The 12,271-nt window shown below is 42.2% G+C and overlaps 1 protein-coding gene across 1 annotated transcript in view; it reads right to left on the bottom strand.

The window, feature by feature from the left end:
- Window positions 1-12,271, bottom strand: part of LOC109904406 (CUB and sushi domain-containing protein 3) — a 657,725-nt gene that overhangs the window by 311,051 nt on the left and 334,403 nt on the right. The window contains exon 9 of the mRNA XM_031788837.1: window positions 12,015-12,139. Coding sequence (XP_031644697.1) covers window positions 12,015-12,139 — 125 coding nt within the window. The remainder of the gene's footprint in view (window positions 1-12,014; window positions 12,140-12,271) is intronic.

Raw genomic sequence — 12,271 nt, 5'->3', positions numbered from 1 at the left:
GTTATCAATTGAACGACATCTATTGCAGGATAAATCCATGTTAAAGTTGACATATCTGGCCATATATGGATGTTACATTTGACTTAATGGGTTGGTTATGTAGGCTTCTTCTAACCCATCGCTTTCTGCTACACACTGTATAATAATACGATTCAATTATATCTTTACATTAAAAACCAAAGTCTATCATAATTCCAGTCATTCCAATATATTTCATACCCCTTGATCTTCAAGAATAGGACTTGGAAATATGAAAGTATAGATTAGCCAAATTGTTTTACTTGAGCATGACCCCAAAACTAAGGACTTCTTAGCCAGCTCTACTCTGTTGTTTATGATTTTGTTGTCATGGAGGACTGATTGAGCTCGTTGATTCAAGTTGAAAAATAAATGCTGCGCTCATGTAATAACATGCTTTGAGCACTACTGAAAAGTGCTATTTACATGTGAAAAATGAATGTCATATGCTGCAAGCGCAATAGGACTATTGTTTACCTTTTTGTTGGTGACACTTGGATATCTTGATAATGTGCAGATATTTAAAGGGCACATCCACAGATGAAACAATATCAAAATCCCCACCCTGCCTGTTTTGGTAAAACAAAACTGAGGGATTGGCCTGGAGAAATGTGCTCACTCTCAGATTAATAGACATAGCTATGGATATTAATATTGATATCAAAAATATTGTTTCAACCATCTAATGAGTCTGTTCAGTGTTTGTTTACATTTACAATTTTAACAAACATTGGAGAAAAACAAGATTATATTTTGGGTTCTCATGGAGTGTGACAGTTGAACTAAACTCATGAGGCATTTCTAAGTTACATTCTTCAATAATCAATGGATATATATACACATACACTACCGCTCAAGAGTTTGGGGTCACTTAGAAATGTTCTTGTTTTTGAAAGATAAGTACATTTTTTGTCCATTAAAGTTACATCAAATTGATCAGAAATACAGCGTAGACATTGCTAATGTTGTAAATGACTATAGTAGCTGGAAACAGCTGAATTTGAATGGAATATCTACATAGGCGTACAGAGGCCCATTATCAGCAACCATCACTCCTGTGTTCCAATGGTACGTTGTGTTAGTTAATCCAAGTGAATCATTTTAAAAGGCAAATTTATCATTAGAAAACCCTTTTGCAATTATGTTAGCGCAGCTGAAAACTGTTGTGCTGATTAAAGAAGCCTCATACGGCCTGGAATCAAACCAGGGCCTGTAGTGACACCTCTAGCACTGAGATGCAGTGCCTTAGATTGCTGTGCCACTCGGGAGCCCTAGATCAGCACTCCTACTCTGAGACTCTTTATAAATACGGGCCCTGATGATTCTAACTGTGATGATGGCAGTGGAGATGGTATTCTATTTGAAGAGAGCTAAGAGATGCCAACAAGAAAACAATGACTTTATACCTTTTATGTTATGACTTATTTCTCTGTAACGTGTAGTGGGAAACATGCCCATTTCAGAATATCATACATATCATTGCAATTTTCCCGTTTGGATCGTGTTTGTGTTCATCTGAACAGGGTGAATAGTTTCTGGAACCATTTCCTCTGAATGATATCAGATAATCTCAACCGAGCCCCGAGTTTGAGCTTCAAACAAATCGAAGGCCTTTCAAAACAGGCTTTTTTTTTTTTTACTGTGTAGGAAAATCAAAGATGAGATTACTTGCAGATGTATTTTGAGGTATAAGATGTTAGTAGTTCAATAACACACATTAGCTGTACATCAATACTTTCAGTTCATTTACAGTATTTGGCTTTGTTGTGTTAAAAAAGCCCTATATTCCAATATCACATGGTCCTAGTGGGAATCTGTTTTTAATGACTGTTTAATGTGCACAGATAGGCCTATACTTCATGTGTTTCTACAGTATGTAATGTAGTAACACTCCTGTGTGTGTGTGTGTGTGTGTGTGTGTGTGTGTGTGTGTGTGTGTGTGTGTGTGTGTGTGTGTGTGTGTGTGTGTGTGTGTGTGTGTGTGTGTGTGCGTGTGTGTGTGTGTGTGTGTGTGTGTATGTGTGTGTGTGTGTGTGTGTGTGTTTGTGTGCGTGCATGCGTGCATGTGCCTGTATATGTGTGTTTGCCTGTCTGTGTCCCCTCTCTCCCAACAACAGTATCGGAGCTGATTAAAGAAGTGATTAAATACATTTTATTTTCCCCATCTTAATCCTTTCTTTTTATTGGCCAGTCTGAGATATGGCTTTTAATTTGCAACTCTGCCTAGAAGACCAGCATCCCGGGGTCGCTTCTTCACTGTTGATGTTGAGACTGGTGTTTTGCGGGTATTATTTAATGAAGCTGCCAGTTGAGGACTTGTGAGGCGTCTGTTTCTCAAACTAGAGACTCTAATGTACTTGTCCTCTTGCTCAGTTGTGCACCGGGGCCTCCCACTACTCTTTCTATTCTGGTTAGAGTCAGTTTACGCTGTTCTGTGAAGGGAGTAGTACACAGCGTTGAGCAGGATCTTCAGTTTCTTGGCAGTTTCTCACATGGAATAGCCTTCATTTTTCAGAACAAGAATAGACTGACGAGTTTCAGAAGAAAGTTCTTTGTTTCTGGGCATTTGAGCCTGTAATCGAACCCACAAATGCTGACGCTCCAGATACTCAACTAGTCTAAAGGCCTGTTTTATTGCTTCTTTAATTAGTACAAAAGTTTCCAGCTGTGCTAACATAATTGCAAAAGGGTTTTCTAATGACCAATTAGCCTTTTAAAATTATAAACTTAGATTAGCTAATACATCGTGCCATTGGAACACAGGAGTGATGGTTGCTGATAAATTGGCCTCTGTTCGCCTATGTAGATATTCCATTAAAAATCAGCCGTTTTCAGCTACAATAGTCATTTACAACATTAACAATGTCTACACTGTATTTCTGATCAATTTTATATTATTTTAGTGGACAAAAAATGTGCTTTTCTTTCAAAAACAAGGACATTTCTAAGTATCCCCAAACTTTTGAACGGTAGTGTATATATTTAGTATATATAATTTATAAATCCAAAAATGGATCTAGGAAAAGGGTGCGATTTTGAGCATGTGTCCATTTGGATTTGAGAACAGCCATCCATAACAACCACAATCCGTAAGGCGCAAATAGCTAAATGAGAGAGCGGCAGTGTGATTCACATCAATTCATATCCATATCGCTGTAGACTACACCACTGCTGTCATCCTTACCTCCAAGCGTTTATTCATGTCGGATAATCTTCGGATGCCGAAAGGAGTCGCACCATTGGAAGACATGGCTTGGACTGTAGCCTACAAAAGCCTATTCTTGCTCTTGATCAAACACATTTGGTGTGTCATCATAGTGGCCTCTGACTTGTGGTCAGACTCGCTTAGGTGAACTTTTTTCAATGCTGATTTAAATGTCATTGAGAAAACAGAGAAGTGTCAAAAATGATTTTTGCTGGTAACGGAACAAATTCCAGTTACTGTTTTTTTGTAATCCCTTACATGTAACAGATGACATGTAATCCGTTACTCCCCAACCCTGTTCCCAGTCATGTGAAATCCATAAATTTGGGCCTAATTTATTTATTTAAATGTACTGTGTAAGTATGTCTGCATGTTTGTTTGTGTCTGCATGTTTGTTCATTGTTTTTGTAAATATGTGTGTGTGTGTGTGAGAGAGAGTGAGAGAGAGAGAGAGAGAGAGAGAGAGAGAGAGAGAGAGAGAGAGAGAGAGAGACAGAGAGAGGTGAATCTGTGTATGTATGATTTTGTGTGTGTCTGTTGAGGTGTCTGTGTATGTCTCCACCATGGGGAGTCTTGTCCTCAGTGCTCCTGGAACCCAGTGGTGAAGGCAGCTGGCCTGAAAGTAGACAGAGATCTCACCCAGTGGTGAAGGCAGCTGGCCTGATAGTAGACAGAGATCTCACCCAGTGGTGAAGGCAGCTGGCCTGATAGTAGACAGAGATCTCACCCAGTGGTGAAGGCAGCTGGCCTGATAGTAGACAGATATCTCACCCAGTGGTGAAGGCAGCTGGCCTGATAGTAGACAGAGATCTCACCCAGTGGTGAAGGCAGCTGGCCTGATAGTAGACAGATATCTCACCCAGTGGTGAAGGCAGCTGGCCTGATAGTAGACAGAGATCTCACCCAGTGGTGAAGGCAGCTGGCCTGATAGTAGACAGAGATCTCACCCAGTGGTGAAGGCAGCTGGCCTGATAGTAGACAGAGATCTCACCCAGTGGTGAAGGCAGCTGGCCTGATAGTAGACAGAGATCTCACCCAGTGGTGAAGGCAGCTGGCCTGATAGTAGACAGAGATCTCACCCAGTGGTGAAGGCAGCTGGCCTGATAGTAGACAGAGATCTCACCCAGTGGTGAAGGCAGCTGGCCTGATAGTAGACAGAGATCTCACCCAGTGGTGAAGGCAGCTGGCCTGATAGTAGACAGATATCTCACCCAGTGTTGAAGGCAGCTGGCCTGATAGTAGACAGAGATCTCACCCAGTGGTGAAGGCAGCTGGCCTGATAGCCTGCAGGGCGCCGGAGAAAGAGACACAGACCTCACACAGTGTCTGGTAACATGGTGCTTACACACCCGATTACACACTAACACCTCACACCCACTCCTGTCTCACTGTACCACAGTAGTGGCCAAGTAATAAAGGCATGAGCCCTTAACCTCCCTCACTCCCTGTGTCTTTTGTCTCCATCTTTGATTCTCTATTTGTCTCCCTTTCCATCTCTCTTTCTCTCTCTCGTTCACTATCTCAGTCTGTTTGTCACTTTCTCTCTCTCTCACTCTCAATTTATTTCTCTTTTTGACCTCTCTATCTCTGTCACTGTCACTGTAGTCAACACAACATAAGCAGTATCACTAAAGTGATGGCCTAAGAGTGGTATTAAAAAGTCCTCAAAGTCAGTCTCACTAGCTAGTCCCTCCATCCTTCAGTGTGCTTCTCCACATGTACATCGTGACAACAACGTATGGACATAGAAATGGGATTTGTAACCATTCAGTTTTGGGGGTGGACAGTGTCAGCTAGGCCTCAGTGAAACAGAATCTGCATTCTATCTAGGGGACGTAGATCTAGGCATGCCTGTGTTCCATGGACTGACAGCTCAATTACTGCTTACTAAATGAAGAGCCTTGGCTCTCCCTGCTGGGTGCATGGCGTAACTTATAGCAAGCACGCCGAGCAGCCAGATAGAAATTATCTATACAATTACGGGACACGATGGTGAGCAAACAATTCATTACCTTTCTAACCCCACCTTCACAAACAAGAAACATGATTTCACAAGAGGGACAAGACAGGGCTATACTCTCTGGTTCATCTAACACTGAGGGATAATGGCATCATGCGTGCTGGGAGAGGCAAAATAAAGTCTCTGAAATCTGACTTTGGTTGTCCTTAAGTCCCTTGTTTTTTCCAGGTTTTTTTTGTCAGGCAAATTAACAGTTCAGAGATCCAGATTGCGGATCCTCCTCTTTTTGTTATTGTCTACAGCATTTTAATGGTGAACTTTCACAAACCCAGGTCTCCCAGTCAGGGATCCCAAGCCAGGGAGATAAGCCTACACTTGAAGACATCAAGATAATTAGTCGTTTGCCGTTGATAAAACACCCGGCACATGTTTTATTTGTTTTCTATCCTATTGTTGGTGTTTTATGTCCGCCAGCATTCAGGCTGACCTTCCGCTGGGGGAAAACGAGCCAATTCAGCAGAGAGAATAAAGATTAGCTGGTCTGATTGGCGACTCGGAGGAACGGGAGGTACAAAGTAACCTAAAAAACAATGGCCACTGAGAATGATCAATGACATCATTAACCCTGACCCAAGGTACTTTGCCTTTTTCCCTTCCAAACAGGAGTACACTGGTCTCACACACCGACAAACACGAACAGGGAGAGACACACACGCACACACACAAGGAGGCAAGCCGGTACAAGCACGCATGTTCACCCAACACACACACATACACACACGGAAAGTGGCTGCGGAACATTGCCTGCCCATTTCAAGGTGTAATTTGTAATACTGTCCGCAGTAAAACTTATCATACATAATTTACAGCTAGTGGCGGTCTCCCTAACTATACACAGGACAGTTATGGCAGCAGTGTTATTACCATTATGTATATATGTACAGTACCATTCAAGGTTTTTCTTTATTTTTACTATTTTCTACATTGTAGAATAATAGTGAAGACATCAAAACAATTAAATAACACATATGGAATCATGTAGTAACCAAAAAGGTGTTAAACAACTGAAAATATACTTGAGATTCTTCAAAGTAGCCACACTTTGCCTTCATGACAACTTTGCACACTCTTGGCACTCTCTCAACCACCTTCACGAGGTGCATTTCAATTAGCAGGTGTGCCTTGATAAAAGTTCATTTGTGGAATTTCTTTCCTTCTTAATGCGAACGAGCCAATCAGTGTTGTGACGAGGTAGGGGTGGTATACAGAAGGTAGCCCTACTTGGTAAAAGACCAAGTCCATATTATGGCAAGAACAGCTCAAATAGCAGTATACCACCCTGCACGCCAGCAGCATACCACCCTGCATCCATCCCACTGCTGGCTTGCTTCTGAAGCTAAGCAAGGTTGGTCCTGGTCAATCCCTGGATGGGAGACCAGATGCTGCTGGAAGTGGTGTTGGAGGGCCAGTATGAGGAACCCTTTCCTCTGGTCTAAAACAATATCCCAATGCCTCAGGGCAGTGATTGGGGACATTGGGGTGTTGTCTTTCTGCTGGGATGTTAAATGGGTGTCCTGACTCTCTGTGGTCACAAAAGATCCCATGACACTTATTGTAAGAGTAAGGGTGTTAACCCTGGTGTCCTGGCTAAATTCCCAATCTGGCACTCATACGGTCACCTAATCATCCCCAGCTTACAATTGGTTTATTCATCTCGCCCCTGTAACTATTCACCTGGTTGTTGCTGTCAGTGAGAATGTGTTCTCAGTCAACTTACCTGGTTAAATAAAAATAAGCAAAGAGAAACGACAGTCCATCATTACTTTACGACGTGAAGGTCAGTCAATCTGGAAAATGTCAAGGAATTTTAAAGTTTCTTCAAGTACAGTTTCAAAAATCATCAAGCGCTATGATGAAAGTGGCTCTCATGAGGACCGCCACAGGATAGGAATACCCAGAGTTACCTCTGCTGCAGAGGATAAGTTCATTAGAGTTAACTGCACCTCAGAAATTAATCCCCAAATAAATGCTTCACAGAGTTCAAGTAACAGACATCTCAACATCAACTGTTCCGAGGAGACTGCGTGAATCAGGCCTTCATGGTCGAATTGCTGCAAAGAAACCACTACTAAAGGACAACAATAATAAGAAGAGACTTACTCGGGCCAAGAAACATGAGCAATGGACATTAGACCGGTGGAAAATGTCCTTTGGTCTGATGCATCCAAATTTTTTAATTTTGGTTCCAATAGCTGTGTCTTTGTGAGACGCAGAATAGGTGAACGGATGATCTCCGTATGTGTGGTTCCCACCGTGAAGCATGGAGGAAGAGGTGTGATGGTGTGGGGGTGCTTTGCTGGTGACACTGTTTGTGATTTATTTAGAATTCAAGTCACACTTACCAGCATGGCTACCAAAGCATTCTGCAGCGATATTCCATCCCATTCTGGTTTGCACTTAGTGGGACTATCATTTGTTTTTCAACAGGACAATGACCCAAAACACACCTCCAGGCTGTGTAAGGGCTATTTGACCAAGAAGGAGAGTGATGAAATGCTGCATCAGATGACCTGGCATCCACAATCACCTGACCTCAACCCAATTGAGATGGTTTGGGATGAGTTGGACCACAGAGTGAAGAAAAAGCAGCCAACAAGTGCTCAGCATATGTGGGAACTCCTTTAGGACTGTTGGGAAAGCATTCCAGGTGAAGCTGGTTGAGAGAATGCCAAGAGTGTGCAAAGCTGTCATCAAGACAAGGGGTGGCTACTTTGAAGAATCTCAAATATAAAATATATTTGTTTAACACTGTTTTGGTTACTACATGATTCTATATGTGTTATTTCACAGAGTTGATGTCTTCACTATTATTCTACAATGTAGAAAATAGTAAAATAAAGAAAAACCCTTGAATGAGTAGGTGTGTCCAAACTTTTGAATGGTACTGTATACACCAGTGGAGGCTGCTGAGGGGAGAATGGCTCATAATAATGGCCGGAACGTGAAAATGGAATGGTATCAAACACCTGGAAACCATGTGTTTGATGTATTTGATTCCATTCCACAGATTCCGCTCCAGTCATTACCACGAGCCCGTTCTCCACATTAAGGTGCCACCAACCTCCTGTGGTATATATTGTACATGTACACATTCAAATGTTGCTTTGCTAGTTTTAAAGAAACAAAAACAGGATGTCCTGATGCTTTTTTGTTTACTTATTTAACCATTATTTAACTAGGCAAGTCAGTTAAGAACAAATTATTATCTACCCCGGCCAAACCCTAACCCGGACAACTCTGGGCCAATTGTGCACCACACTATCGGTCTGTAGAAACACCTCTAGCACTGAGATGCAGTGCATTAGACCACTGTGCACTTCATCATTTCCATACACAATACAATAAAAGTATGTTTTGTCTTTTGGCATTTGATGTCTATTTATTGGATTGTCCCTGATAATCGACCGAGTCTAAGTACAACTGAAAAACGACCCTATTCTCTACCCTATTCTCTAACCTATTCTCTATATATAGTGAATGTATTTTAATAAGACCACTAAGGGCCCTGGTCATAAGTTGTGCACTAAATAGGGAATAATTTTTGTCCTCCTAATAAAGTTCAACTGGCAGTGGATACAGCCGGGTTATACGTCATGATATCATACACTTCCTGGATGTATTTAGTCATATCAACCCTCTTCCATGCTTCAAAGACACTGCCAATCAGACTAAAGTACTGAAAGAAGTGAGAAGAATGTGTGGGCATATCGGCCTAACCAGCTGTCTGGTTGTCATGTGGCCATATGGCACTAGTGTTCACTGACATACTGTAATGCATTGAGATATGGTGGCGGATAAGTCATTTGTGGGACACAAGGACATTGCAGAGTTGACAATTGACAAGAAACAAGATCAAGAGTGCCTGTGACTTGTTTTTATATACAGTAGTGAACTGTTAAGTGTTGGTTTGATGGGAGGTTTGCAATATCCATCAGAAAACTCATGTAAATAAGAAAGACAGGCATATTGAATGTTCAAACTGAAAATGGTTCTGAGATTACAAGGTTTTAGCACATCCTCTCTATCGAACAACCTTCTCCGAAAAACAATTACGTCAAATTGAATCAAGAAAGAGCACTACTGTACCCCTGATACTGTGACCACGAAGTATCATCATACCTACGAATCTTAATTTTATGTTGAGAGACTTTCAGAGTTCATTTGGATAATTTCATTTAGATCTATTTTGACTCTTGACATACTGTAGGAACCTCCCCTCTTAGGGAACACAACAGCAGAATCCAGTATAAAACCATTTAGACTGCTAAATAAGAAAAACAAGATACATACAATCCAACAAAAAAAGTGTTAAATGCTTTAAAGAATCCAAGGTCCAGGCACGCAGGTGGATTGTGTGTAAACGTGTAGGTGTTTTTACATGCTCTATGTCCATTAAAATGCCTTACATATAAAAGGCATGTAGTGTATTGAAAAACACCTACAGTGTTTTAGCATAGAGCCTTAATTTAGTTTGGTGTAAAACTACAACGTAAACAGTACCGTAATCAACCCTCTACGCCATCAGCTGTTATTAACCATTCAGTAAACACAGCTTCTATACAGATCTGCCATCATTGTAAATAAGAATTTGTTCTTAACTCGCTTGCCTAGTTAAAGATTAAATAACATCACATAAATTAAATCAACTAAAAATGTGTAAACAACTCGAACTACAGCCAAAAACGTTTGCATAACAGCACGAACACATCTGCTACCAGTTACTACTCCTGCAGACAGCAAGCTTAGCTTATTTTATATTTTAAAGAAAGAGATCAATAAACATCTTGTCACATCTTAAATCAGAGATGAGCAACGCCAGTCCTCGGGGGCGTGATTGGTGTTGCTCGTTTACCCCAGCCCCAGCTAACCTGACTCCAGGAAGCCTAGTGGTTAAGAGCGTTGGGTCAGTAACCGAAAGGTCGCTGTTTCGAATCCCTGAGCCAACTAGGGGAAAAATCTGTTGATGTGACCTTCTATGAGGCACTTAACCCTAGTTGCTCTGGATAAGAGTGTCTGCTTGAATGTAATCAACAAATAATGATATTTAGTTTAAACTACAATTTGTTTAATCACCTGTGTTTGCTAGGTATGGGGAAAAAGTGTGACACTACTTTGATCCCCTGAAGACTGGAGTTGCCCGTCCCTCATCTAAATATCTAACTGATCGGTATATATGAATCGTATATAGGAAGTATTTTGGTTGTCTCTTGGTGTCTTGACTAATTATATGTAGTATAATATTGTCTTTGTGTTGTCTTTTCTCTGAGTAGCTACTGCATGATCAACAGCTAATGGGAATCCTAATAAATGAACTAAACATTAGTCTGAAGGGAGTCTCCTGCTAAGAGACAAGCCGATGCAAGGGTGTTATTAGATACACCCCAGAGACATGGGTATCCTGGAGGCATTGTTCAGGCCGGTCAGTTCCCAGGGTGGCATCACAGTCACACAAGTGACAGGATTCGGCTTAATTGATATCAGCTGTGTTTAATTGATTAGATAATAATGTCTCCACATTTTAGGAAAAACAAACAACAGGTGAATGCTTCATTAATGACGGGAGAGACAGGAAGGGAGTGAGAGCTGGGAAAGGGAGTGAGAGAGAGAGGGAGAGACAGGAAGGGAGTGAGAGCTGGGAAAGGGAGTGAGAGAGAGAGGGAGAGACAGGAAGGGAGTGAGAGCTGGGAAAGGGAGTGAAAGAGAGAGGGAGAGACAGGAAGGGAGTGAGAGCTGGGAAAGGGAGTGAGAGAGAGAGAGAGAGACAGGAAGGGAGTGAGAGCTGGGAAAGGGAGTGAAAGAGAGAGAGAGAGACAGGAAGGGAGTGAAAGAGAGAGAGAGAGACAGGAAGGGAGTGAGAACTGGGAAAGGGAGTGAAAGAGAAAGAGAGAGAGACAGGAAGGGAGTGAGAGCTGGGAAAGGGAGTGAAAGAGAAAGAGAGAGAGAGGGGAGAGGGAGATAGAAGACTTATCCAGCAAGACAATAATTATGCCTTGAAGTTGTTGTCCATTGCCGCATCAACTAATTTCAGTACCTAATTACCTATAATTAAACTCTGCCTGAAATACTAGAACATTTTCTTTATTTTATTGTTTGCCCGGCTGGATAGCACAACCTGAGGATGGCTCTGATGAATGAATGTAGGGCGTGATAGGCAAGATGCTTTAAATGTTACACACAGTATAATTTTACTTTGTTTACTGATCTGCAAAGTGGGTCGTCCTAGCCACTCCGGAGGCCTCACAGTGGCCTGGGATAGGATTGGTTGGTCAATGTGTGTGTCACCATCAAAATGGACCACGATTGGTTGATGAATGTGTGTGTGTGTGTCACAAAAAAGGATCAGGCCCACAGGTGTCCCAGCTACCTCTAACAACCTGTCTGCTTGTCACACCGACCCTCCCCTGCGGTAACACTGACTAATCAAACCTTAGCAGGTCTCTGATCCACTGTTGAACATCATGAACATTACACAGAATCCCAAATTATATTTCATATCAATCTCCCAGAAAAACCAAACCACCAAAATGTCGCTCAGTTGAAAATGACAAAGTACTCTGACATTTCCATGAGGGCTCCATATCTATATTCTCAATGAATTCTGGGACCCAGGAGCCATGCACTGCGTCCTAAATAGTGGCCCATTCCCCATATAGTTTGCTACTTTTGACCAGCCCCCTATGGGCCCTTGTCAAAAGTAGTGCACTAAATAAGGAATAGGGTGCCATTTGGGGTCCGGGAGCATGCAGGCAGTTGCCAGGGGTGCTAACTGACCTTTGCAGACGGGGCGGTGGTCACTCCAGGCAGCGAACACCTCGGCCACCCTCTGACAGGTGATGGTCTTGGAGCCTTGGAGCACATGGTCCTCATTACAGAGGAACTGGACGGTGGCTCCGATACTGTTGTTGGGAGAGATGGAACACAGACAGGCAGACACACATATACAGGCACATTCGCACATGTACACATGCATACACGCACGCGCACGCACACACACGCGCACGCACACACACACACACACACACACACAC

This window comes from Oncorhynchus kisutch, linkage group LG14 (genome assembly GCF_002021735.2).
Source record: "Oncorhynchus kisutch isolate 150728-3 linkage group LG14, Okis_V2, whole genome shotgun sequence".
In the NCBI taxonomy this organism is placed as follows: Eukaryota; Metazoa; Chordata; class Actinopteri; order Salmoniformes; family Salmonidae; genus Oncorhynchus; species Oncorhynchus kisutch.
This window is presented reverse-complemented; position numbering and strand designations above follow the sequence as displayed.